Source organism: Papio anubis, chromosome 1, assembly GCF_008728515.1.
Source record: "Papio anubis isolate 15944 chromosome 1, Panubis1.0, whole genome shotgun sequence".
NCBI classification, from domain to species: Eukaryota; Metazoa; Chordata; class Mammalia; order Primates; family Cercopithecidae; genus Papio; species Papio anubis.
Window position 1 is genome coordinate 112,301,803 of NC_044976.1, and position 24,204 is coordinate 112,326,006.

The window sequence follows — 24,204 nt, forward strand, 5'->3', positions numbered from 1 at the left end:
TTCATTCTATGTGTTACTGAGTAATTACTCTCTATACTGAAGTTCAGTACCCAGGGCTTGACTGTGTTTAGGATTTAACATGAGTGTTCTGTTGTGTCACAGTAATACTTGATAATGAGCCTAAGGCAGATGGAATAGCAGCTCAGGCATTCCTTCTTTATCACTAGTTTTATCCGCAATGGTCCTCTTAAGCTTCTTTCATGTTGCTTTGTTGCTGTATTAGAGACCATTAAGTCCTCACCCTTCTGTCTTTCAAAAAACCTCTGTGAAATCCTTTTGGCTGGTGAAGCATTCTGACTCCAAAGCTAGTCCTCCTCTTACCCTCCTTTTTAGTTTACATTGCATTGTCTTTCTGATAACTTTCCAAAGTATTATCAGCTCACATAAATTTGCCACCTCGCTGTGTCCATTGGTCCTGGGCATGGCTAAATGATTCAGGCAGTGGGAATAATATACTTTATTCTCTGGCTCACTGTAAATGTGCACAGACTCCAAGCAAAGCTCCTGTCTTTGGGGCTTGAGTTTTAGAAACAAAGGTTTGCCATGCTTACAAGCTGAATGTTTTTCCCTACTGAACTAGCCAGCCTTTATTTCAAGCTGAATCACTTTGTTACTTATGGAAGGAAAAGGTCTAGAGAAGGAGAATGTATCTTCCATTTATCCTAGACAAATAATCTAATTTCCTCTGACAGTCAAACTATAGTTTCACCTAGGCCACTGATGCAGGAAGTTAGGTTTTAAGTAACCTCTGTAATCTGGTAAGTAAGTAGGTTTGATGTCTCTGAGATAGGAAGAAGAAATGAGAATGTTCATGGAAATAATCAGTGATTTGTGTTAAGTGATTCTAACCTTAGCTTGCTCTGGGTGCCAGTGAAATTAACCTCAACAATGTTGGTTGGAAGAATTTTTCAACTTAAAGAAGTTTGAAGCTGGGGAACCAAAAGGCAGGGATTGTTGTTTCTATCACTTAACTGTAATAACTAAAGCCTGTTTAGTATTTGTTTTTTAAGGATGGGATGTGTCTTCAGAGAGGAGACTTGCCGTCTTCAAAGCACAATCAATGCCATTTTCCTACTGAAGTGAACACGGCCAGTTTTAAACAGTTTCTTTCACTTTCCTGTGCTTCTGTAGATAACCTTTTTTACTGCCCAGTTCTTAGAATGTTAAAGCTGGAAAGGGACCTGGAAGAGTAATTATCTAACTCCGCTTCCTTATTATACAAATGAGGTAGAACCAGAATTTTACTTGTCTATAGAGTTTATACTGAGGGATTAAGAAATAATGAGGCCAACAGGAAAGATGTAATGAAAATAATTCTAATAATTATAATCTGGATGCACAGTTTAAAGTATTCAGTTCTTAGAGATGAACCTGCTCTAGTGATGCCTTACTGTTCAGTAAAGTAGAAAATAACTTGTCTTTTTGCTTCGTAGAGTTTGGGTAAGTCTAACATTTATAGGCCCAAATAATACAAAGCCCTCAATGAACTAAGCAGCCTTAACTGGTTTTTTGTTTATTTTTGAGACAGGGTCTCAGGCTGGAGTGCAGTGGTGCAATCATGGCTCACTGCAGCCGTGACCTCCTGGGCTCAAGTGATCCTCCCACCTCAGCTTCCCGAGTAGCTAGAACTACAGGCACGCACCACCATACCTGGCTAATTAAAAAAATTTTTTTGGTAGAGATTGGGTCTTGCTGTGTTGCCCAGGCTGGTCTTAAACTCCTGCTTAAGTGTTCCTCCTGCCTTGGCTTCCCAAAGTGCTGGGATTATAGGTGTGAACTGCCGTTTCTGGCTGTATATATATATATATATATGTATATAAAAACTGCTTTCCTTTTTTGTTTTTCCTTTTGCTATTTGCCTTTTTATAAGGTGGATATGGTAGAGTTGCTGTTTTGACTGAGCTTTTGCTGGAAATCCTTAACTGCTTTTGTCACTCCAAAAGCAGGGTGAGACCAAATGAAAAAACTTTCAGCCAATCTTCAGTTTGTTTTTAAAAAACGGGACTTGGGGGCTGTGGGAAGTGATATTTTCCTTAATTTCCCAGAAAACTTTAAGCTCTAGACAGTTATATTATTGCTACCTACCCCCCCCCCCCGCCCCCCCGACGCAGTTTCTCTCTTACGCCCAGTCTGGAGTGAATTTATGTAATCTCGACTCACTGCAACCTCCGCCCCCTCAGGTTCAAGCAATTCTCCTACCTCAGTCTCTGGAGTAGCTGGAATTACAGGCACCTGCCACCACACCCAGCTAATTTTTGTATTTTTAGTAGAGACTGGGTTTCACCATGTTGGCCAAGCTGGATTTGAACTCCTGACCTCAGTCTATCCACCCACCTGGGCCTCCCATAGTGCTAGGATTACAGGCATGAGCCACTGCGCCTGGCCTATTATTGCTGCCTTTTAAAAAAGGAAGTTATAGAGTGGCCTGGCCATTCTTTGTGACCTACCTTTTGGACTTTAAAATGTCTTTCTAGTATGGTAAGAATAGCAAAATCAATATGCTGCCCTCCAATTGATGCTTTGGAATGTTCTAAACCCAGTTTTTATTTTGGCACATAGCCAGTTGTGCTCCCCCTGCCAGCTATTTTTGGCACTGTCATGAACTTGGAAATTAATGATTCTGCTCACTAGGAGTAGAAAATTTTGTTCCTTTTCAATTTTAGAAAAGCTTTTATGTTGTTTCTGGGTAGTCTTACTCACTAGCTTATTAATGCGCTTGTCAAACTTGTGCAGTGTTAAAAACATGCCATTATGGTTGAGATTTCATTGAACTCTGAAATTCCATCAGTAATATGTGCTTCTAGCCACCTGTAACAGGAATATCACTTTTGAGGGTTACTTCTTTTCTTTTTTCTTTTTTTTTTCTGAGACAGAGTCTTACTCTGTCACCCAGGCTGGAATGCAGTGGCAGGCACCATGTCGGCTTACTGTAACCTCCGTCCTGGGTTCAAGCAATTCTCCTGCCTCAGCCTCCTGAGTAACTGGGATTACAGGCAGCCGTCACCACGCCTGGCTAATTTTTTATATTTTTAGTAGAGATGGGGTTTCACCATGTTGGACAGGCTGGTCTCAAACTCCTGACCTTAGGTGATCCACCCGCCTTGGCCTCCCAAAGTGCTGGGATTACAGGCACCCACCACCATGCCTGGCTAATTTTTTTATTTTTAGTAGATTCGGGGTTTTGCCGTATTGGCCAAGCTGGTCTCGAACTCCTGACCTCAGGTGATCCGCCCGCTTCGGCTTCCCAAAGTGCTGGGATTACAGGCATGAGCCACTGTGCCCAGCTGACCAGGTCTTTTAATTGATTGTGTGTGTGTGTGTGTGTGTGTGTGTGTGTGTGTGTGTGTGTGTGATTGAAAAGTTTCTAGGAATAATAATAAAAAAGATCTATTATCCCTTATCTGTGATTGCAAAATTCAGAAAGCTCTCATAAATGAAAATTGTTCTTTAAGTTTGGTACAAATTCATTTAATTGGCAAGGCCTGACTTGAACCATTGTAAAGCTATTTGAAGTCTTTATTTAACCAATTTAGTATGACTGTTCCATGTTTTGTTGCAGAAATATTAATGTGTTTGATTATAGGGCACTGCACTGAACTCCACTGGGATTATTATATAATATGTACTTTGTGTTCTGCATTACCTTTCTGAAATTCAAAATATTCTGTATTCCAAAACACATCTGGCCCTGAGTTTCAGATGATAGATTGTATACCAAAGATTTTTTTCCATTTCATTGAATAAATGTTCCTTTAGCTAATACTAAAACAGGACTTAGTCATGTAGTTAATTTTCCCAAATAATGTTTATTTTTTTATCTGATATTTTTTGTTTTTGCTAGAGCTCCTGAAATTATTCTTGGGTTACCATTTTGTGAAGCTATTGATATGTGGTCACTGGGCTGTGTGATAGCTGAGCTGTTCCTGGGATGGCCTCTTTATCCTGGTGCTTCAGAATATGATCAGGTAAAAGTGTTTATTTGGATGGAAATAGAATGCAAGTAGTTACTTGTGAAATAGATTCTAGAGAAAGAGAAGTACTAAGTACTACTGAAGTATTTAGATAATAGGGAAAGAGTAGTCCAATTACTACTAAAGAACTTTTTAAAGAATAGTAGAATTTTCTCTTCCTGCCTTTTAGGCTAAAGTATGTTTGCAATTCTATAATAAAAAAAAGAATTTTATTTTATATTACTTAAGGTTGATACTTTGCTAGATCTGTAATGATTTATTAGAGACTTAACTTTCATTAACTAATGTGCTTTGTGAGTTAGGGAAGTAGAGTAAGGATGAGGAACTGGAATTTTAAGAGAACTTCTACTTACTTAGAGCTATTATAATTTTCCTTTACACATGATACAGTGAAGTACTTTCTTCAGACTGAAACACTTCAGGTCCCAGAAGCTGTGACATACTGGGTCTCTAAGATAGGATTTAGAAAGGAAGTCATCTGAGTTGTAGTAATAGATGATCTGTATCTCAAAATAGACAAACTTTAGGAGATACACTATAATTTCCTAAGGAATTTGTCCATTAAGGGAAAATGTTTTACCGTGGAAGTAAATTGTGAATTCTCATTTCTTGTTATTTTTTTTCTTTTTTCTTTTTGTTTTTTTTGAGATGGAGTCTTGTTCTGTCACCCAGGCTGGAGTGCAATGGTGCGATCTCGGCTCACTGCAACCTCTGCCTCCCTGATTCAAGCAATTCTCCTGCCTCAGCCTCCCGAGTAGCTGGGATTACAGGTGCCCGCCATCACGACCAGCTAATTTTTGTATTTTTTAGTAGAGACGGGGTTTCACCATGTTGGCCAGGCTGGTCTTGAACTCCTGACTTCAGGTGATCTGCCCGCGTCAGCCTCCCAAAGTGTTGGGATTACAGGTGTGACCACTGTGCCCAGTCTTCTTCTTATTTTTAAAAAATGTTTCTACCCTTTATGATGTGAGCTCCTTGAGGGTAGAGATTATTTCATATCACTGGTATATCCTCAGCTCCTAACACTGTGTCTGGTACACAGTCAGTACACAAGTTTTTTTTTGTTTGTTTTTAAGTTTTTATTTTTTTATTTTTTTATTTTTTTTTTTTTGAGACGGAGTCTCTCCTGCCTCAGCCTCCTGAGTAGCTGGGACTACAGGCGCCCGCCACCGCGCCCGGCTAATTTTTTTGTAGTTTTAGTAGAGGCGGGGTTTCACCGAGGTCTCGATCTCCTGACCTTGTGATCCGCCCGCCTCGGCCTCCCAAAGTGCTGGGATTACAAGCGTGAGCCACCGCGCCCGGCCTAAGTTTTTATTTTTTTAGAGACAGTCTTGCTCAGTCACCCAGGCTGGCGTGTAGGCGTGGTCATAGCTTACTGTAGCCTCTGGCTCCTGGGCTTAAACGATCCTCTCACCTCAGCCTCCCAGATAGATGGGACTACAGGTGCATGCCACCTTGCTTGGCTAATTCTTTTATTTTTTGTAGAATTGGGGATCTTGCTATATCAGCCTAGGGTGTTCTCAAACTCCCGGTCTCAAGCTATCCTCCTGCCTTGTCCTCCCAAAGTACTGGGATTACAGGTGTGAGCCCCCATGCCTGGTCTATATTGTCAAATATCTTTACATGTCCATAAATATACTTCTACCTTATTTACAATGTCTGCGTGGTATTTTGGTTTCCAGTTATAGGATTTAGAAAGGAAGTTATCTGAGTTGTAGTAGATTCCACAGATTTGAAGTATTAGAAGTCAACAGGAAAAGCAAAGATTATAGCCAAAATTTTCAAAACTGGATATCCTTGTAAACAATGGATACAGTAGCTGTGGATGGGTTAGTATATATAAGTATTTACAGATAAATTTCAGTTGTATTGATTAAAGAATTGATTTCTTCTTTTGCCTAAAGTTAATAATGTTTTAGTGTAAAAGTCTTTAATAATTTCCCTTTTCACTTCAAATAGATGTTTAATGGTTTTGATGTTTCAGATTCGTTATATTTCACAAACACAAGGCTTGCCAGCTGAATATCTTCTCAGTGCCGGAACGAAAACAACCAGGTTTTTCAACAGAGATCCTAATTTGGGGTACCCACTGTGGAGGCTTAAGGTCTGTCTTCCCTATTATGCTTACGATTCCTGTACTCCACCCCTCATTCCCCAACTTTGAATTCAAAGTTTATTAAATTCTTCAGGAAGTGGAGGGACAGGAGAGGGGGAAACATTTTGAAAAATTATTTCTTTGTACCTGTTTGGCCTTATCCTCGGTTGAAAAACAAAACATTAAGTGCTAGTTCAGTTGGCTGAGGTTATTTTGTATGTGTTCAATCCGCAGCTGATAGAAAGTTTGGAGAGTAGTGCTCACCATTAAGTGATAGAACTAGAGACATTTAGTAATGACTGATTTTTAGAGAATTCTCAATGAACGTGATAACATCACATAATTTTCTAACTGCCCACATTCAAGACTTCTGTATTTTTTCTTGAAACAAATACCTGTTTTTTACTTCTGAGCCTGCTCTGTCAGGTTCAGAAATATCTGAGTAATTTGACTAACTCTGTGACTGTGCCTCTAATCCTGTTGAACAGTTAGCGTTTGAGATATCAATTCATTTCAAAGTAGCTTTAAGAGAACAATGGTAGTGTCCCTTTTTACCTGACATTCTTCAGGAACTGTGCTGTATCATTACTTGCATGTTTATTTTATCACTGTTGAAAGGGTAGCTAGATATCAAGGTCACATCTGTCCACTGGAAGATTTTCTGGTTGTGAATTACTTTCATGTTTTCCATCTATGGTTGGCAGGGTGACCACACTTGTCTCTTGTATTCTGGCTTTAGTTTTGAATAAAATGTGAAAATAACATACAGATGGAATTTAAGGAGGAGAATCTTTATTTTGTAGACACCTGAAGAACATGAACTGGAGACTGGAATAAAATCAAAAGAAGCCCGGAAGTACATTTTTAATTGCTTAGATGACATGGCTCAGGTGAGTGCAGAAAGTTTCAGAAAGTCAGACATTTATTTTTAAGCAGAGACACACTTCTCTTGATTATACTGAAGACAAATTTAATGTTATCTTTCTAGTATTTGTTTTCAGTTTTTATAAAAAATGCATTAATATTCTGCCATGTATTAAAGGAACATTTAAATCCTAACCAAGTATATTTTTAGAATTACATATTTCTCTCTTGCTTTGCTTAACTGGTCTTGTTACATAGCAGTGTTTTAAAATATTATTGAAAGTTTCTTGTCCCATTTTCTCAAATACTTAAGAGCTATATTTATTGAGCACCTATTATGTTACAAACTCTGAACTCTTCACACTTAATTTTTTCAACAGTAGAAACTTTTATATTTAGGTAGTAACAATCACTATTGCTTAACTACTTGTTCCGTTTTTTTTGAGACAGAGTCTCATTCTGTTGCCCAGGCTGGAGTGCAGTGGCATAATCTCAGCTCACTGCAACCTGTGCCTCCTGGGTTCAAGCGATTCTCCTGCTTCAGCCTCCCAAGTAGCTGGAATTACAGACATGTGTCACCATGCCCAGCTCATTTTTGTATTTTTTTAGTAGAGACGGGGTTTCGCCACATTGGCCAGGCTGGGCCTCAAACTCCTGACCTCAGGTGATCCACCTGCCTTGGCTTCCCAAAGTGCTGGGATTACAGGCATGAGCCACCATGCCCAGCCCCCAAATTTTTAATGACAAGAAATTGTTTAGCTTTCTTTTACCACTAAATTTAGATGAAGATTTTAATTAAGCAGCATAAAAAGAGCTTCCTCCTGTGAAAATGATTACACTTTCAGAAAAAGAATTTCCCCAGGTTTCTCTTTTGATCATAGTTTGGAGGGAAACACACACATAGTTTGGAGGGAAAGCAGCTATGTAGTGTCAGTGCTAAAGGTTAAGTGAAGAAGTATAATTCTGAATTTTCTTTGGAAGGTGAATATGTCCACAGACCTAGAGGGAACAGATATGTTGGCAGAGAAGGCAGACCGAAGAGAATACATTGATCTTTTAAAGAAAATGCTCACAATTGATGCAGATAAGAGAATTACCCCTCTAAAAACTCTTAACCATCAGTTTGTGACAATGACTCACCTTTTGGATTTTCCACATAGCAATCAGTGAGTATGGAATATTCTGGGGCTTTTGCCATGTGGTTCTTTGTTGAGTTACTGCCTTAATAATAGCACTATCAAATGAGCCAGCCACTTTGGTGCTTATAAATCTGGCTCAGCAGTGCTTTTCTTTCTCATTGAAACTTCATAAGATAAAAATTAGATGTGTATTTTTCTTCCCTGTGATTACACAGATTCTTGATTTATTTTATCTGAAAGTGATTGGGGAAAAAAAACTTTGATCCATGTTCATCTTGAGTTATTTGCTGTTTAAATCTCAGCATTCATTTAATGAATCTTTAATCTCTTTTTCAGTGTTAAGTCTTGTTTTCAGAACATGGAGATCTGCAAGCGGAGGGTTCACATGTATGATACAGTGAGTCAGATCAAGAGTCCTTTCACTACACATGTTGCTCCAAATACAAGCACAAATCTAACCATGAGCTTCAGCAATCAGCTCAATACAGTGCACAATCAGGTATTCAGTAAATAATTTTGGAAACTCAGGCTTAAATGGGATAGAAACTAGTAAAAATACAGGGCAAGGTAAAGAACCAATTTTTGTTTTGGTGGTCTTGTTGCTTCTTAGAAATTCTCTACTTGACAAAAGTTGATGGAAAACAGGGTAGACTGATAATACGTACCAGGCACAGGCTAACTAAAGTTAAATATAAAGGCCTAATCCATGCCCTCATATGTTCAGCATCATCAAACAAATGGAGTCAGACTATTGTACTACTTACCGCTGTTAGTTGTACTAACTTTAGCCAAATGACTTTCTCCCTGTTAGGAGAAGGATTTTATATCTCTTGTTACTGTATTGAAAGGTTTCCAATCATTAACTTTAAGGGTGGTTTTGCATTTGTTTGCTGGCCAGTGATATTTACATTTAGGTTTGTTTCTGAAGATGTAAGCTTCCCAATTTCTTGACTGGGTGTCCTTTTTTAATGGAAGAGCCTATGAGATCTTCCATCTGGCAATTTTTGTTCAGAAGTAGTTGGGGTTTGTGTAGCCACAGCCAGCATAGAACTATTCTTTTTTTTTATTTGCTTATTTGACCTTGTAATATGCCTTCGATTTAGGGACTGGGAAAGTTTCTTAAGCAGAGAGTTATTTCAGAGGCAGCTAACATTACATTTTAAAACATTATTCTAAGTTTTTCTGGATAAATTCTCTATATGTAAAATTATTGTGTCTCTACTTAATACAAGTGTACAAATATAATCCTTTTGTTTTTAGGCCAGTGTTCTAGCTTCCAGTTCTACTGCAGCAGCTGCTACTCTTTCTCTGGCTAATTCAGATGTCTCACTACTAAACTACCAGTCAGCTTTGTACCCATCATCTGCCGCACCAGTTCCTGGAGTTGCCCAGCAGGGTGTTTCCTTGCAGCCTGGAACCACCCAGATTTGCACTCAGACAGATCCATTCCAACAGACATTTATAGTATGTCCACCTGCGTTTCAAAGTAAGTGGGGAAACTCCTGTATCATATGGTATTGTATCAGACCTTCCTGCTTCAGGCAGCTCTGGTTGTTTAGTTCTGATCTTTACAAGTTTAAACTCTGTCTCTGATGATGAAGGTAACTAAAATTGGGTGATATCACAAAATGGGTTTTCCCTTTTTACATTGGCTATTTATCTAATTATGATGCTATCTGATGCATTATAACAGCTCAATTTATGTTTCCTTAATTGAATTGCCTCACACCAGTTTTCTTGCCCATTGAGTCCTTGTGTCAATGTCATATGTCTTGTATAAGCATGTATCTGTCAATATGCAAAATCTATACAACTTGAAAAAAATTTGTTGTAAGCAGAATTGCTAAATATTGGATCCTATTGCCTGTATCATTCTATTATAAAAATTATGTTCCCAATAAAAAGTGATTTTATTCTAAAATGTAAATACCATGTTTAAGAATGTGGAAATGTCTTAAATTACTTAAGGATAGAAAAATCATTATTTACTGAACTAAAAAATCCTACAGGCTGAGGTGCTTGTGTGGGGCAGGCATTAAGATTATCTTCTTCAGCTTATGAATCATACAGTTTCTGCAAACTCCTGTCAATAGAGGAACAGAATAGCTGAAGGAGGAGGCTGAGTCCCTGTGTTGCAATACGATTTTAATTTTCACATTCCCATCCTTCTTAATTTTGACATTGTTGTTCTGTAATCTAGTCTGTCCAGTTTCTTTTTTCTGTATATGGGAAATGTGTGTTTAATCATTTGGTAAGCCATTTAGAAGAATGTTACTTTAAGGCTAAAATCCAATGACACATTTGACTTTCCCAAGAGAAGGTCAGTGTCAGTACCCTGTGAGAATAAACCAGGATTCAGGTGTCTCATATAACACTTTACATAGAAGCAGGTAGCATTTTTGCCTTTTTACATCAATTACTTATTGACTATGACTCTCTTGTTTGTTTGGTTTCTGACAGAGTTGGAGCAAGCAGAAGGAAAAGAGGGGCTAGGGAAGTCTGAGAGATTACCAGGAGGACAGGAGAGCAATAGCGATGTAAACCAGGGAGAAACCACAGGGAGAGCGGAGGAACAGATTCAAAATCCGTAAATGCACATTTAGCCTAACTTACCAGATTATTTTCTGCATATGCTTCATAATAGTAAATTCTGTAGTTGGGGTTGTCGTATGTTGAGTGATTCTTCCACTGAGCTTAGTAGATTAGCCACTTTTTTCACTACTTTTTCCAAAGAGTTTCATTGGAACAATTTTCACATGTGGGACCCTGAAGTTTTCTGCTTCTTCTGAGATGATAAGAGATGAAGCAGAAGAACTTTTGAGTTCCTTTAACAAAACAAAATGTAAACTAAAGAAGTTAGAGGGGAAAAGTGGGATAACCCTTTTTACTATAATTAAGTAGGTACAACTTTTGACATTTTTCCTATCTAGGAAGTATAAATAACCTGAGGAGCTAGTAGAGCGTATTTAAAATTTTCCAAATGAAAAGGGAGTTTTAAAATTAAGGTGATGATGATGATGCCTGATATGTATTATTATATGCCAGATAATGTTCTAACTGCTTTTACATGTATTAATTTATCTTCACTAACAATTCTAGGAGGTAGGGTAATGTCATTATCTCCAATTTATAGATGAGAATTTTGAGCATGGTTCCTTCATGTGCCCAAAGTCCTATAACTAATAATTGCAGAACCATGATTTGAACCCAGGCAGGGGAGTTCATAGCTTCTGTATTTTGAAGTGTTATTCCTCATTGCCCCTCAGTTCCCAACCACCACTATTTGCTCATTTCTGTGCAGCAATGGTCTATTCCAGGTTGCCCACTTTTCTTGGACCATCTGTTTTTTTACAAGATGCCTATACTTACAGGAGGATAGATCCTCATCAGTTAGGCAGTTTATTCTTTCCATACTTCACTGGTTCTTTATTTAAAGGACTATGTTCAATAAAACAAAATAATAACAAAAAATGAAACTATAATCCTTTTTAGGTCAGGAGCCAGGGAGAACCTTCCAACAGTGTTGCCTTTTGTTAAATTCTTTGTTCCCACTTTTGGGCTCAGCCTAAAGTACAATAGCAGTCTAATACATTAGAGTCACATTTGTAGATCAGTACTATAAATACTACTTTATATACTATCCTGGTTGGCCAAAATAGATACACATTTTGCTTAGTAGTAACTATTATTCTGTAATTTTGTCACTTTTGCTTTATCACCTTGGGGGCCATAGATGAACTTCTGAAGTAAACATTTCCTCCTAAATTTTACCAATTTGTAGGAGGCTATTATTATACAATACCAATGTCTTGTAGTTAGGCATGTATCCATGTCCTACTTTAGGCAGGAATTTTGTGTGGCTTAGCCTTATTAGATAACATTGCCTAATGAAGCATGGCTGGCAACTTTTTAATCTTGATATATGAATTTGTTACTTTTTATTTTTGTACAAGTAGAACTTAAAAGGATATTGTTAGTGTTTTAATTCTGATTTTACTATGCCTTCTTATTTTGTACATTGCTGGATTGTATTTTTCTTCATGACAGCCTGTTATTAAATTACTCATAAATTACTGAAGTGGAAAATTATAAGACTGACTTGCTGAAAACAGCAGTATTAGGTCTATGAGTTATGCTTATTTGATACCTCCATAGCAATATTAAGAGAAATTAGTTGGTGATAGTTGAGAAAATGTCACTGAAGGAGTCTTTAATTAAAATCTTTATATCCTTACTTAACAAAATTGCAGATATTAGTGAGTTGGAAGTATAATAGAAACTTAAATTCTTTATATTGCAAGTTTTGATAAAGTACAGAAGCAACTGAAGACTCTCAAGTCTTGGCAAAAACAATTGTCTTTAGTTGTGCTTTTCCCCAGAAGGAGATCTGTTTGTAGGAAAGATTTATTCAACATTTGTTCTAAGAGCATAATGAATAAAAAAGAAGACATGATCATTGTTATAAAGGCACTGTTACAAAGAAGAATTCTTGATTTTCTTAGCTGTCTGTTAACTACAAAAGAGCCCTATTAGATGTCAATGACAAGAGTAGATTTCTAAAATAAGTAGAAGAAAGTTTCTATAAACCAGAACGTCTGCTTTTAAAATATTCTTATCCTAGGCATAATTTTTTCAGTTCATGCCTGGTTAAGAATAAAATATATGTCTGATTTATGGACTAGGTTATATTTTTTGAGAAATGGGGAAAAATGTAAATAAAAAGGTAACTTAGATTATAAATTATTGAGCTTTTCATAATATTTTCTAATTCTCTAAAAGTTATATTTAAGCCTTTGCTTTTAAAGATTAGAGTTTTAAAATCAAGTTTTTTTTCCCCTAGTGGATTAAAAAGTGAATAATGCTGGGCGCAGTGGCTGACACCTGTAATCCCAGCACTTTGGGAGGCCAAGGTGGGCAGATCACGAGGTCAAGAGTTCGAGACCAGCCTGGCCAACATGGTGAAACCCTGTCTCTACTAAAAATACAAAAATTAGACGGGCGTGGTGGCACACGCCTGTAGTCCCAGCTACTTGGGAGGCTGTGGCAGAAGAATCGCTTGAACCTGGGAGGCAGAGGTTGCAGTGAGCCCAGATCGCGCCTCTGCACTCCAGCCTGGGTGACAGAGCGAGACTCTGCCTCAAAAAAAAAAAAAAACAAAAAGAAAAAGTGAATGTAATTTACTAAGTGAAGGCTTGTTTTTGCCTGTACTGTTAATGGAGATGGGATGAATATTGTGTTTTAAATTTTGTAGCATAAAAAAAATTTAGAATTCCTTTAAGCCAACCCTCGCTATATCAGACATCTTTCTATTAAAAAACTGAGGGGAACAGTCTCCCTTTTCTTAACTTCCAAGACTTCTGTGAATGAAACTTCTTTATTTTAAGTGTCTAGGACTAAAATCTGAATAGTGGATTATTTGAACAGAAAAGCTGAAAACAAAATAATCTAAAACAGTACTCCCAGACCCAGCAAAACTATTTCACTGTGATGCTGTTTTCAACAGCTGGACTACAAGCAACAGCAAAGCATTCTGGATTCCCTGTGAGGATGGATAATGCTGTACCAATTGTACCCCAGGCACCAGCTGCTCAGCCACTACAGATTCAGTCAGGAGTTCTTACGCAGGTAAAAGCTAGAGCAATGTGGATACTCAGTATTGCTAAACACTGTTGAGATTCGGATATTTTGTCCTAGAAAATGGTATTTCGTTTGACTCTAAGATCTTTCTTGGTCATGATTCAGTGGACTTAAAATGAAACATCTCTATGGAACAATATACTCATTCCTAACACTATTGCAAGTGTGCCATCGTCTTCCCTAGACTTGCAGGGAAAAATATCCAGACATTCTTGAGAAATGGTCTTCTGAGTAAGTTTAGTTTAATTTTGCGGGATGAAGTGTTTTTTTGTTGTTGTTGTTGTTTTTTAAATGTTGGAGCTCATATAAAGATAAGTATATATGCAGCATTTTGATTCTAAAATATAAGATTCCACTTTTGCACCCTTTGTGTCCCTTTTGCTCACTCTTAGAATGTCACAGTTGAGAGGCTGGATCACATCAGGATGCCCCTTCACGTATTACATTCCTTCATTCTTTGTGTTTAACCAGACTGTAGAAAGCTTTAAAACTTTATACTTGCTGTGGAACATTCGACTAAGATGATAAAGAAAATAGTGAAGTATTTAAATAGCAACAAACAGTATATTTTATATTTTATATATAAATGTTTGTGGCCTATGACACATAGGAAATTCTCAAATCCAAAAACCCTATTTTGTGAACAGGAGGAAGAATTCTTAATAAATGTCTTTGTTTCATAGAACTGATGCCCTGAATCTAGCCCAAGGAGGATTCCTATATTTCTTTGTTTTAGGCCATTGGCATTTGACTTTGTGGGCCAGTGCTGTACAAAGTTGAAGGGGGAAAGTCGTGTTTGGTATATGCATTTTAGGTGCTATCAAATTACTGTTCATTGTCAGTAATAACTTGGGGGGAATGAGAACCCTTCTGAATCCAGATGTCCTGCCTCCGTGTTTGTTTCACTCACCTGCCTAATCTACGTTTCAGGGAAGCTGTACACCACTAATGGTAGCAACTCTCCACCCTCAAGTAGCCACCATCACACCGCAGTATGCGGTGCCCTTTACTCTGAGCTGCGCAGCCGGCCGGCCGGCGCTGGTTGAACAGACTGCTGCTGTACTGGTAATTCCCCTCACTTGATTGTGTTACTAACGGAGTTTCTTTGGTTTTTTTCTTTTTTGTTTTTTCCTGTATGTTTTTGTTCTGTTTTTTTCTGGTTTTTTTTCAAAACAAAATTTTTAGCTTAGTCTTTGCAGAGGGCATGGAAGCATGTGCCATCTTGTGGCTGTGTTCTTGCTACATCTTTTAATGTCTCATTGTTTTCCTCCCCAACATTTGCTGTAGCACTGTCTGACTGATGGTTATATGGCTCTGTAAGGAGCCAGATCCCTTGATTCTTCTTTGCCAGCCTAGTGTGATAAAAGCTCTCAATATAGCCTCAGAAGAGCTTCAACACTGTTACTTGTTTTCTGCCTTATCTTTTACCCTCTGACCCTTGAGCATGAAGGAAGTGGCCTTTAATTTGGCTCAGCTACAGGTACCCGGATGGCCAAAATTGAACTCCTTGGCAAGGTAGCTTTCTCCTTTTTTTGCTGTTTTAAGGTTCTAAAACTTTTCTGCACGTGGAAATGCTTAAGATGCTCTTAATTTATTATCAGTTGATATTAACCATCTTTCTATGGGCACATGAAGATAGCTCTTTTTGCCACTCATGATCAGTGGCAGCTTATATCTTACATTTAAAGATATTCCCTTTAGAATGTAGATCATATTGGAGGTCATATTGTTGGTTGAAATTAAAAGTGAACACATTTTTAGGAGTTTTGGGAGGAATTAATTATTTTACAAATAGGTCTTTATACAAAGGTTGAAAGTATGGCCAACAAACTATGCAAATACATATGCAAATACAATATCTTTGTTATTAAAAGTCACGGGGAATAGTTACTTAATATAGCTGCAGTTGTAGTATTGGGCTTAGAGATAGAAAAAACAAACAAGACTTTGAGGTGTGTTTCAGGATTTGTAACCTTAAGAGTGATTTTTTGGATGTGTTTTGGTTTATTTAGGGAGTTAGAATTATTTATTGGATATCCAGCATTTTATCATTTGACATTTAAAATTAGGTAAGCATCCAAAAACCTGAAAGGCTCTATTGAATCCTGTTATTTCTCTGTTTTCAAAGTTGCTTTAAATTTCTTTTGTTGTTTCTTAAGTATTCATGTGAGTGAAAACACTTCCAGAAACATACTTTGGTTGGAATTTGGTTTTCAGTTTAAAAGTCTTTGTCACTTCCAGATTAATTTTCTTGTGAGCATAAAACCTGAGTGTGAGGGAGTCAGATATATTTCCAACTCGATTGATCGAAGCCGCTGGTTTTAACTCACTCATCTGTAGTTTCGAGGTTGGAATGCTAGTTGACACTTCTCCTTTGCTGCTTCTCTTAAGTTTGCACTAGCCATTTGCTAAGCTTTGCATATTTTTGTTCTTCCTCTGTCAAAACAGTTCGTCGCTTGGAACGCCAGATTTCTGCCTCACATTGGAATGTTATTTCTTGCTTTGTATTAAACTACATGCTTTGTCTTGTGCAGGTGTTGGCTTATGGAAAGACGCATGGTGTGACTTAACATACTTCTTTTATTTTTTGTTTTGTTTTGTTTTGTTTTAAATTCTGCTTATGGTAGCAGACGTGTTTGCAGTTTCTCTGCTTTGAAGGCTTCTTGTTTGGAACCAGTATTTGTAACAAGTGGATCTGTTACTTGCAGAAATATTTTTAAAACAGTGTGTTGATGGCCTTGCAATTTGAAATTCAAGAAACAGAACCATATGTACCCAGGCATTGTAGGTAATCGTACTGCAGAATTCAAGTTTAAAAAGGAAACTTCCAAATCTGTTTCCATTTTTTTTCAAAAAATGCCAGAATTTCTGTGAGGAAGAAGTACAGAAAACATTTGTTGCTCAGTTTATTGCAAGTGACATGGCTTTTTAAAAACTAGAAATCATGTTTTCTTGTAGTGATTGGTTTTTATGTGGAAATATTCCTGCAAATGATACATAAAAACATATTTTAGGTAACTATTAGAAACAAATTATGGTGCTTTCTGCATCTGTTTCACAAAGATCTTACTTTTAGCCTTATTTTGAAATTCTATTATGTGGCTATAAATGATGAGGTTAGCTTTTTCTTGCTGGCGTAAGATTTTTTTCCCAAAAGGATTAGGCCTTTGGTCATCCACATCTGGCTCCATTTTCCAAGTACTACCCTTTGAAAAAAAGGGAACAGCTCTGCCCTTTGTTTTATGGGTTGAATTGATCTGATATCTTATCTGATTGGCAGTCAGATTAAAAATTTTTAATCTCCAGGGAGTCCTCTTAAGTCTTTCTACGGATATATTTTAGAATTGTTGCAAAAATAAAACTCCAGCATTTAACCAGCTCTTATCTCTGAACCTTCAGACTCCTTTTCTCTACAGTATAATAGAAGCTCTTAACCGCAGGGATCTTCTTTTCTTTAATACCAGGGTGGTCAGGTTATGGGGGTGGGTGAAAGAAAGCAGTATGTTTTCTTTCCCCATTCATAAGACTTGTAGCTTTGAGCCCCTCTGACTTTTCTTTTTTAATCTCTGCAAGTTAACAATCTACAAGCAACTTCTTTTAAGATATGAATTTTTCTTTCTTTAAAAAAACAGAAGAAAAAGCCAAGAATGAATCAAGTCTGGATATTTTTTTTGTGTGTTTCCTTACAGCAGGCGTGGCCTGGAGGGACTCAGCAAATTCTCCTGCCTTCAACTTGGCAACAGTTGCCTGGGGTAGCTCTACACAACTCTGTCCAGCCCACAGCAATGATTCCAGAGGCCATGGGGAGTGGCCAGCAGCTAGCCGACTGGAGGCAAGTGTCCTGTGTTACTCTGGGAGATTTGTAAGGGCAGATCCCATAGGGTGGGAGCACTTGATAATAAGGAGAGACTAGTAAGAAAATAAGGAAAATTTGACTCTGTTGGAATCCTTTAAGAACCCATATCAGGCTAGGAGATGGTGTTATAAGAAAACTTTGAATATAGGAAAGCAATAGGTTCTTAAGAATCATTTCTTCCAGATTTTTTAAAGAGAGTCTTAAGTGATTAGAAACCATACAGTGAGATCCTAAAGCCTGATAATCTAGGTCCCCAACTTTATTTTTTATAATGAAAATCCTTTTTTCTTTTTTTTAATTTTTAATTTTTGTGGTTACATAGTAGGTATGTATGTTTATGGGGTACATGAGATATTTTGACACAGGCATGCAATGTGAAATAAGCACATCATGGAGAATGGGGTGTCCATCCCCTCAAGCGTTTATCCTTTGAGTTACAAACAATCCAGTTACATTCTTTAAGTCATTTTAAAATGTACAATTAAGTTATTACTGACTGTAGTCACCTATTGTGTTATTAAATAATAGGTCTTATTCTTTTTTTGTGTGTGTGTGCCCATTAACCATCCCTACCTCCTCACTAACCCTCCACTACTCTTACCAGCCTCTGGTAACCATCCTACTCTCTATGTCCATGAATTAAATTGTTTTGATTTTTAGATCTCGTAAATAAGTGAGAACATGTGGTTTGTCTTTCTGTGTCTGGTTTATTTCACTTAACATAATGAACTTGAGTTCCATCCATGTTGCTGCAAATGACAGGATCTCATTCTTTTTGTGGCTGAATAGTACTCCATTGTGTATATGTACCACATTTTCTTTATCCATTCATCTGTTGATGGACGCTTAGGCTTCTTCCAGATCTTACTGTGAACAGTGCTGCAACATAGGAGTGCAGCTATCTCTTTGATATACTTATTTCCTTTCTTTTGGGTATATACCCAGCAGTGGGATTGCTGGATCGTGTGGTAGCTCAATTTTTAGTTTTTACAGGAGCCTCCAAACTGTTCTCCATAATAGTTGTACTAACTTACATTCCTACTGTGTACAGTTGTTCCCTTTTCTCCATATCCTTGGCAGCGTTTATAATTGCTTGTCTTTTGGATATAAGCCATTTTAACTGGGGTGAGATAATATCTTATTGCAGTTTTGATCTGCATTTCTCTAATGATCAGAGATGTTGAGCACCTTTTCATATGCCTGTTTGTCATTTGTAAGTTATCTTATGGAAAATGTCTATTCAAATATTTTGCCCATTTTTTGATCGTATTATTAGATTTTTTTTCCATAGAGTTGTTTGAGCTGCTTACATATTCTGGTTATTAATCCCTTATCAGATGGTAGGTACTCAACTTTAAAAAAATAAAATGCAGCTGCATTTTGGCTAATTGCTTTTGATGTCTGTTTGGTCCTGATTCTTCAGTGGTTTTGGAATTCACTCTTCTCTCTTTCTTTCTGTTGGTACAGGAATGCCCACTCTCATGGCAACCAGTACAGCACTATCATGCAGCAGCCATCCTTGCTGACTAACCATGTGACACTGGCCACTGCTCAGCCTCTGAATGTTGGTGTTGCCCATGTTGTCAGACAACAGCAATCCAGTTCCCTCCCTTCGAAGAAGAATAAGCAGTCAGCTCCAGTCTCTTCCAAGTGAGTCTGTGTTACAGCTGATAGTTAAAACTGTGCCAATTTGAGAGATATGTTGCCTTGCATTTGGAATATTTTATAGACATATCATATAGATATGAAGCAGCAAGTAGCTGCCAAATTGAGAAAGAGCAAATCATTTCATCTGCACATGTACACCAGGTGTGTCCTGGTTATGATGGTCCTTTCTCTCTGCTGCCACTTTGAATCTGGGGCATTTTATGATGCTTTTATTTTACTTTACAGAGTGAAATTTAGTCCTGGGATAAAGGACTTACAAAAGTAAAATGTCTTGTATTTTGGTGTTCTTGTCCCTGAAACTCTTGCCAGCATGGTGCTTATTTTCATTGGAACTTGTATAGTTAAATGTATTTGCTTAATGATTATGTAAAAAGGAATCAATGAGTAAATTGGAAAGCAGTCTGGGGAAAAGATGTACAATTTGGAAGGCCAAGAACTGAATAATCTTTCCATGTGAACTTTTCCTACAGGTCCTCTCTAGATGTTCTGCCTTCCCAAGTCTATTCTCTGGTTGGGAGCAGTCCCCTCCGCACCACATCTTCTTATAATTCCTTAGTCCCTGTCCAAGATCAGCATCAGCCCATCATCATTCCAGATACTCCCAGCCCTCCTGTGAGTGTCATCACTATCCGAAGTGACACTGATGAGGAAGAGGACAACAAATACAAGCCCAGTAGGTAAGATAAGTGAATGGTTCCTGGCTCTGTTGGTCTTAGACTGTTGGCTTCAGGCAAGTGGGCCCAGTTTGGCCTGTGAAAGAAAGGACCAGCCGGGCACGGTGGCTCACGCCTGTAATCCCAGCACTTTGGGAGGTTGAGGCCAGAAGATCACTTGAGGTCAGGAGTTCAAGACCAGCCTGGCCAACATGGCAACACCCTATCTCTACTCAACATATAAAAATTAGCAGGGTGTGGTAGCACATGTTTGTATCCCAGCTACTCGGGAGGCTGAGGCAGGAGAATCACTTGAACCCAGGAGGCAGAGGTTGCAGTGAGCTGAGATCGTGCCACTGTACTCCAGCCTGAGTGACAGAGCAAGACTGCGTCCCCTTCCACCCCATCCCAAAAAAAGGGCCGAAGAAAAAGGTATTTTGGAAGCATAGCCTTCGATGGGGCTTTTGGTGTTGGGCATACAGAAGAGGGAATGACTTCTTGCTTTTACCTAAGAAGGTAGGATTCACACATGAAAGTAACTTAGGAGACTTTACAGAGTCATACATAAATGAAGTTTAAGTGAACTTGGAAGAGAAAATTTAGAATGAATTTAGAGCCTGTTAGTTCAAAAGGGCCAATTGTAAGATGGTAGAAGCAATATACAGGAAGTGTTAGAGGTGTGGACTCTGAAGTCATTCTGTCCTGGGTCTGAATCCTGTCTTCAACACTCATCACTTCTTGTGTGACCCTGGGCAAGTTCCTCATCTCCATATTCCTTAGTTCCCTCATTTGCAAAATGGTGTTAATAGTACCTACTTCATAGGATTGTTGTAAGGATTCAGTGAGATGTATGTAGAGCATGAGAGTAGTGCTTGATACATAAGTACTCAGAAGTTAACTGCTGCTAATATTACCGTTATTATTACCATCTTTATCATCATTGTTATCATGGGAGAACCAGAGACAGATCATCTAAGAAACATTGCTTAAAAGGGCAATTGAAGCTCAGTATGGTGGCTCATGCCTGTAATCCTAGCACTTTGGGAGGCCAAAGCGGGAAATCACTTGAGCCCAGGAATTTGAGACCAGCCTGGGAAACATCATGAGATCTCATCACTACAAAAGATAAAAACAGTTGGGCATGGTGGTACACACCTGTAGTCCCAGCTACTTGGGAGGCTAAGATGGGAGGATAGCTTGAGCCCAGGAGGTTGAGGTTGCAGCGAACTGTGATCACTCCACTGCACTCTAGCCTGGGTGACAGAACAAGACCCTGTCACACACACAAAAAAGAACAATTCAATTTTCATGTATTTTTCTTTTCCTCAGCTCTAGCCTGAAGCCAAGGTCTAATGTCATCAGTTATGTCACTGTCAATGATTCTCCAGACTCTGACTCTTCTTTGAGCAGCCCTTATTCCACTGATACCCTGAGTGCTCTCCGAGGCAATAGTGGACCCGTTTTGGAGGGGCCTGGCAGAGTTGTGGCAGATGGCACTGGCACCCGCACCATCATTGTGCCTCCACTGAAAACTCAGCTTGGTGACTGCACTGTAGCAACCCAGGCCTCAGGTAAGTGTATCTTCACAACTTGAGTTGAATTCTCCTTTGATGTGTGTATGCTTAAATATTTTGCCATAATCCACTTATGTTAGTGGTAGAGACCAGTGGTGTAGACATTCTTAAAGAGTCCTTAATTCAGAAATCAGTTCCCTGCACAATGTGAAATTATTTTTGGCCATCACTTTATCTTCCTGTGTTTATTTTGCTTGGATTAATGCACAAATGAGATTGTAGTTTCAGAAACACATTCAGTGCTGATGGGAGAAAGCAGACAAGACCTGTGATATTGCCAGAAGTATTAGGCAATTAGGTTTGCCATAGATGATTTGAATTTGGCAATCGAGATGTAGACAGGACTTGATAATACTGAAAATGACTACAAAAGTGTTTTGGAAAACAGTTATATTCTTAAGATTTTTTTTCTCACCCAGTGTCATAGCAGTGATGCTTTTGTTGGTTTTATTACCAACCCAATTACTTCCATCTTCTTTGCTCTGATAGATACTGGACTTAGGCTCCCTGGTTCAGTTATTGTGTTAGTTGGGTAATAGCTGCAGTAACAAATCCTAGATTTTTGTAGCATAACATAGTAGAATTTTACTTCTCTCTCATATAACTTCTTGGTACAAGTGTTTGATTCCTGAGCATCCAGTCAGAAGGAGAAAGTTTGAAGGAGGCACACACATGTTTTAATCTCTTTAGCCTGGAAATAAGTGGAAATAGTGAATACTTCTCACATGGCCCCACCTAGATGCAAGTGAGCCAGGCAATGTAGTCTTGTCAAGGTAGCTGCTTTTCAGTGACAACTTCATACCAAGAAAGGGGTTGGTGAAGTTCAGGTATCAACATAAACCTGGGCCATACCTGTAAAAATTATGTTTTATTGTGTATTATCTTACTGCCATAGACGTAAACAGGGTTATAATTTGAGGGTATTGTGTTACGCCTCTGTATGATTCTTTTCAGAAGTAGACAGTTGTCCCATTGCAGACAAGGGAGAGAGCTTCCTGATGCCAGGCTACTGAACAGAATTATTAGGACCTCCATGCGCTCTTGGGTCCAGAGAATATAGGCTATCACATGAAACACTGAATAGATGCTCTGGTTTTCCTAATGGGAACACAGAAGCAAGCAAAATTTCACATTCAGCTGTCCTGTAATTTCTTAGAATTTGAAGCCAGTTAAGTGCCCAAGATATAAGTTTGCCTTCTTTTAAACCCTCTTGACACTTTAATATCCTAAGAATTACCAATAGCTTTCTCAGCTTCATATTGTCATTTCTGTGCTTGTTTAATCCCTTCCTACATAAAACTATAAACTCTTAGAGAGAGGGACGGTGTCTTAGCATATTTGTATTTCCAGTCCTTCCTTGTATATAACAATATTATATTATTGTATATAATCAATATTATAATATTTATAATATTGATTTAAGTGAACAAATCTTCTATGTGGAGATTTGTGCCAAGACAGAAAAGAAATGGGTGATACAGGTTATTTTCTTCTGGGGTAAATAGAATTGAGGAATTAAGACATACATGAGACCTTAACGCTTGCAAACTGCATACAAATGTGGACTAATTAATATGATGCCATCTGAGGTTAGCTCAGTGATGTCTACTCATAACTATTAAGCCTGATGCTTTTTTAGGTCTCCTGAGCAATAAGACCAAGCCAGTAGCTTCAGTGAGTGGGCAGTCATCTGGATGCTGTATCACCCCCACAGGGTATCGAGCTCAACGCGGGGGGACCGGTGCAGCACAGCCACTCAATCTTAGCCAGGTAAGCGCTACGGGCTACTGCCTTCTCTTTGGGCCCTGCACTGTTGTTACTTTCTGGAGAACCCTGCTTCTGGCTGGATGCTGAATAAAGCCAAATGAAGCCCCTTTTGTGTCAAACAATGTTGTGTTCTATGGCTTACGTCGTACCGCATGTGCTGCATCTCATCATTCACTCTTTGTGTTTGGGATGTACATTCTAGGTTTTCCATCAAACCTCCCTAAGTCTACCATGGAAGGTTAGAGAAACGTCTGGGATTTAGAAAGAGCGTGGGAAGTTTAACCATGTCAGTGATAGGCGTATGCTTTGAGACCAGATTCTCTTTATCCCTCAGGCCATAAGTAAGCTGATCCTTACCTTGTTTACTTGAGTCAAGAGACTGAAAAGCTCACTGGCCACCAAATTCAACTGGTTCTAGGTCCTGCTTGTTGCTGAAGTCTGGGATTTGGGACTTCCCCACTCTCCGAACATCCCCTGCCCCAACCCACCCTTCTACTTCTCTCATTACTTTATTTGTGTTCATTCTTAGAGGCTAAAATTCAATTGCTTGTATGATGTCCACCAGTAGTGAGAAAGTTCAATATGAGAGTGTGTGAGAGCACATGCAAGTGAAAATGTAAGTTTGAGTTAGTGTATGTGTTTTAGGCTCCACATTTCAAGAGGGGTATGAAGAACTTAGAGGAGAAGAACAAAAGAAAGCAATGGTAAGAAATAAAGGTTAGGAAAAATTCAAATTTACTGATGCCAGAATAGGGTGAGTTGAGTCACCAGTTATTAAATTGCAGGAGTGGGGAACCCTGTGATCTCTTGATTCTCCCTCTTCCTGTCATACTTATAAGCAAACTGCTGTTACCTGAGCCAGGTTAGGATCTATCTTGCTAAGAGGCAGAGGGAGGGGTGGCTGATTTCTGACAGCATTCAATGCCAGTCTGGGAGATTATGTGCTATACCCATTCGGAAACAGTACAAGTCAGGACCTG

The 24,204-nt window shown here is 38.5% G+C and overlaps 1 protein-coding gene across 7 annotated transcripts in view; it reads left to right on the plus strand.

Moving 5' to 3' along the window:
- The window catches only part of HIPK1 (homeodomain interacting protein kinase 1), a 46,909-nt gene that overhangs the window by 17,815 nt on the left and 4,890 nt on the right, over positions 1–24,204 (plus strand). For 4 of the 7 annotated variants that reach the window (XM_021922359.2, XM_021922361.2, XM_009215821.2 and 1 more), the window contains exons 3-15: positions 3,842–3,965; positions 5,956–6,075; positions 6,870–6,956; positions 7,912–8,096; positions 8,406–8,568; positions 9,330–9,555; positions 13,573–13,694; positions 14,637–14,771; positions 17,396–17,538; positions 19,030–19,212; positions 19,701–19,907; positions 21,213–21,454; positions 23,097–23,227. In XM_021922359.2, coding sequence (XP_021778051.1) covers positions 3,842–3,965; positions 5,956–6,075; positions 6,870–6,956; positions 7,912–8,096; positions 8,406–8,568; positions 9,330–9,555; positions 13,573–13,694; positions 14,637–14,771; positions 17,396–17,538; positions 19,030–19,212; positions 19,701–19,907; positions 21,213–21,454; positions 23,097–23,227 — 2,068 coding nt within the window. Of the gene's footprint in view, positions 1–3,841; positions 3,966–5,955; positions 6,076–6,869; positions 6,957–7,911; positions 8,097–8,405; positions 8,569–9,329; positions 9,556–13,572; positions 13,695–14,636; positions 14,772–17,395; positions 17,539–19,029; positions 19,213–19,700; positions 19,908–21,212; positions 21,455–23,096; positions 23,228–23,869; positions 23,929–24,204 lie in introns of all 7 variants that reach the window. The other 3 variants (XM_021922377.2, XM_021922363.2, XM_031655370.1) reach the window with 3 other exon arrangements.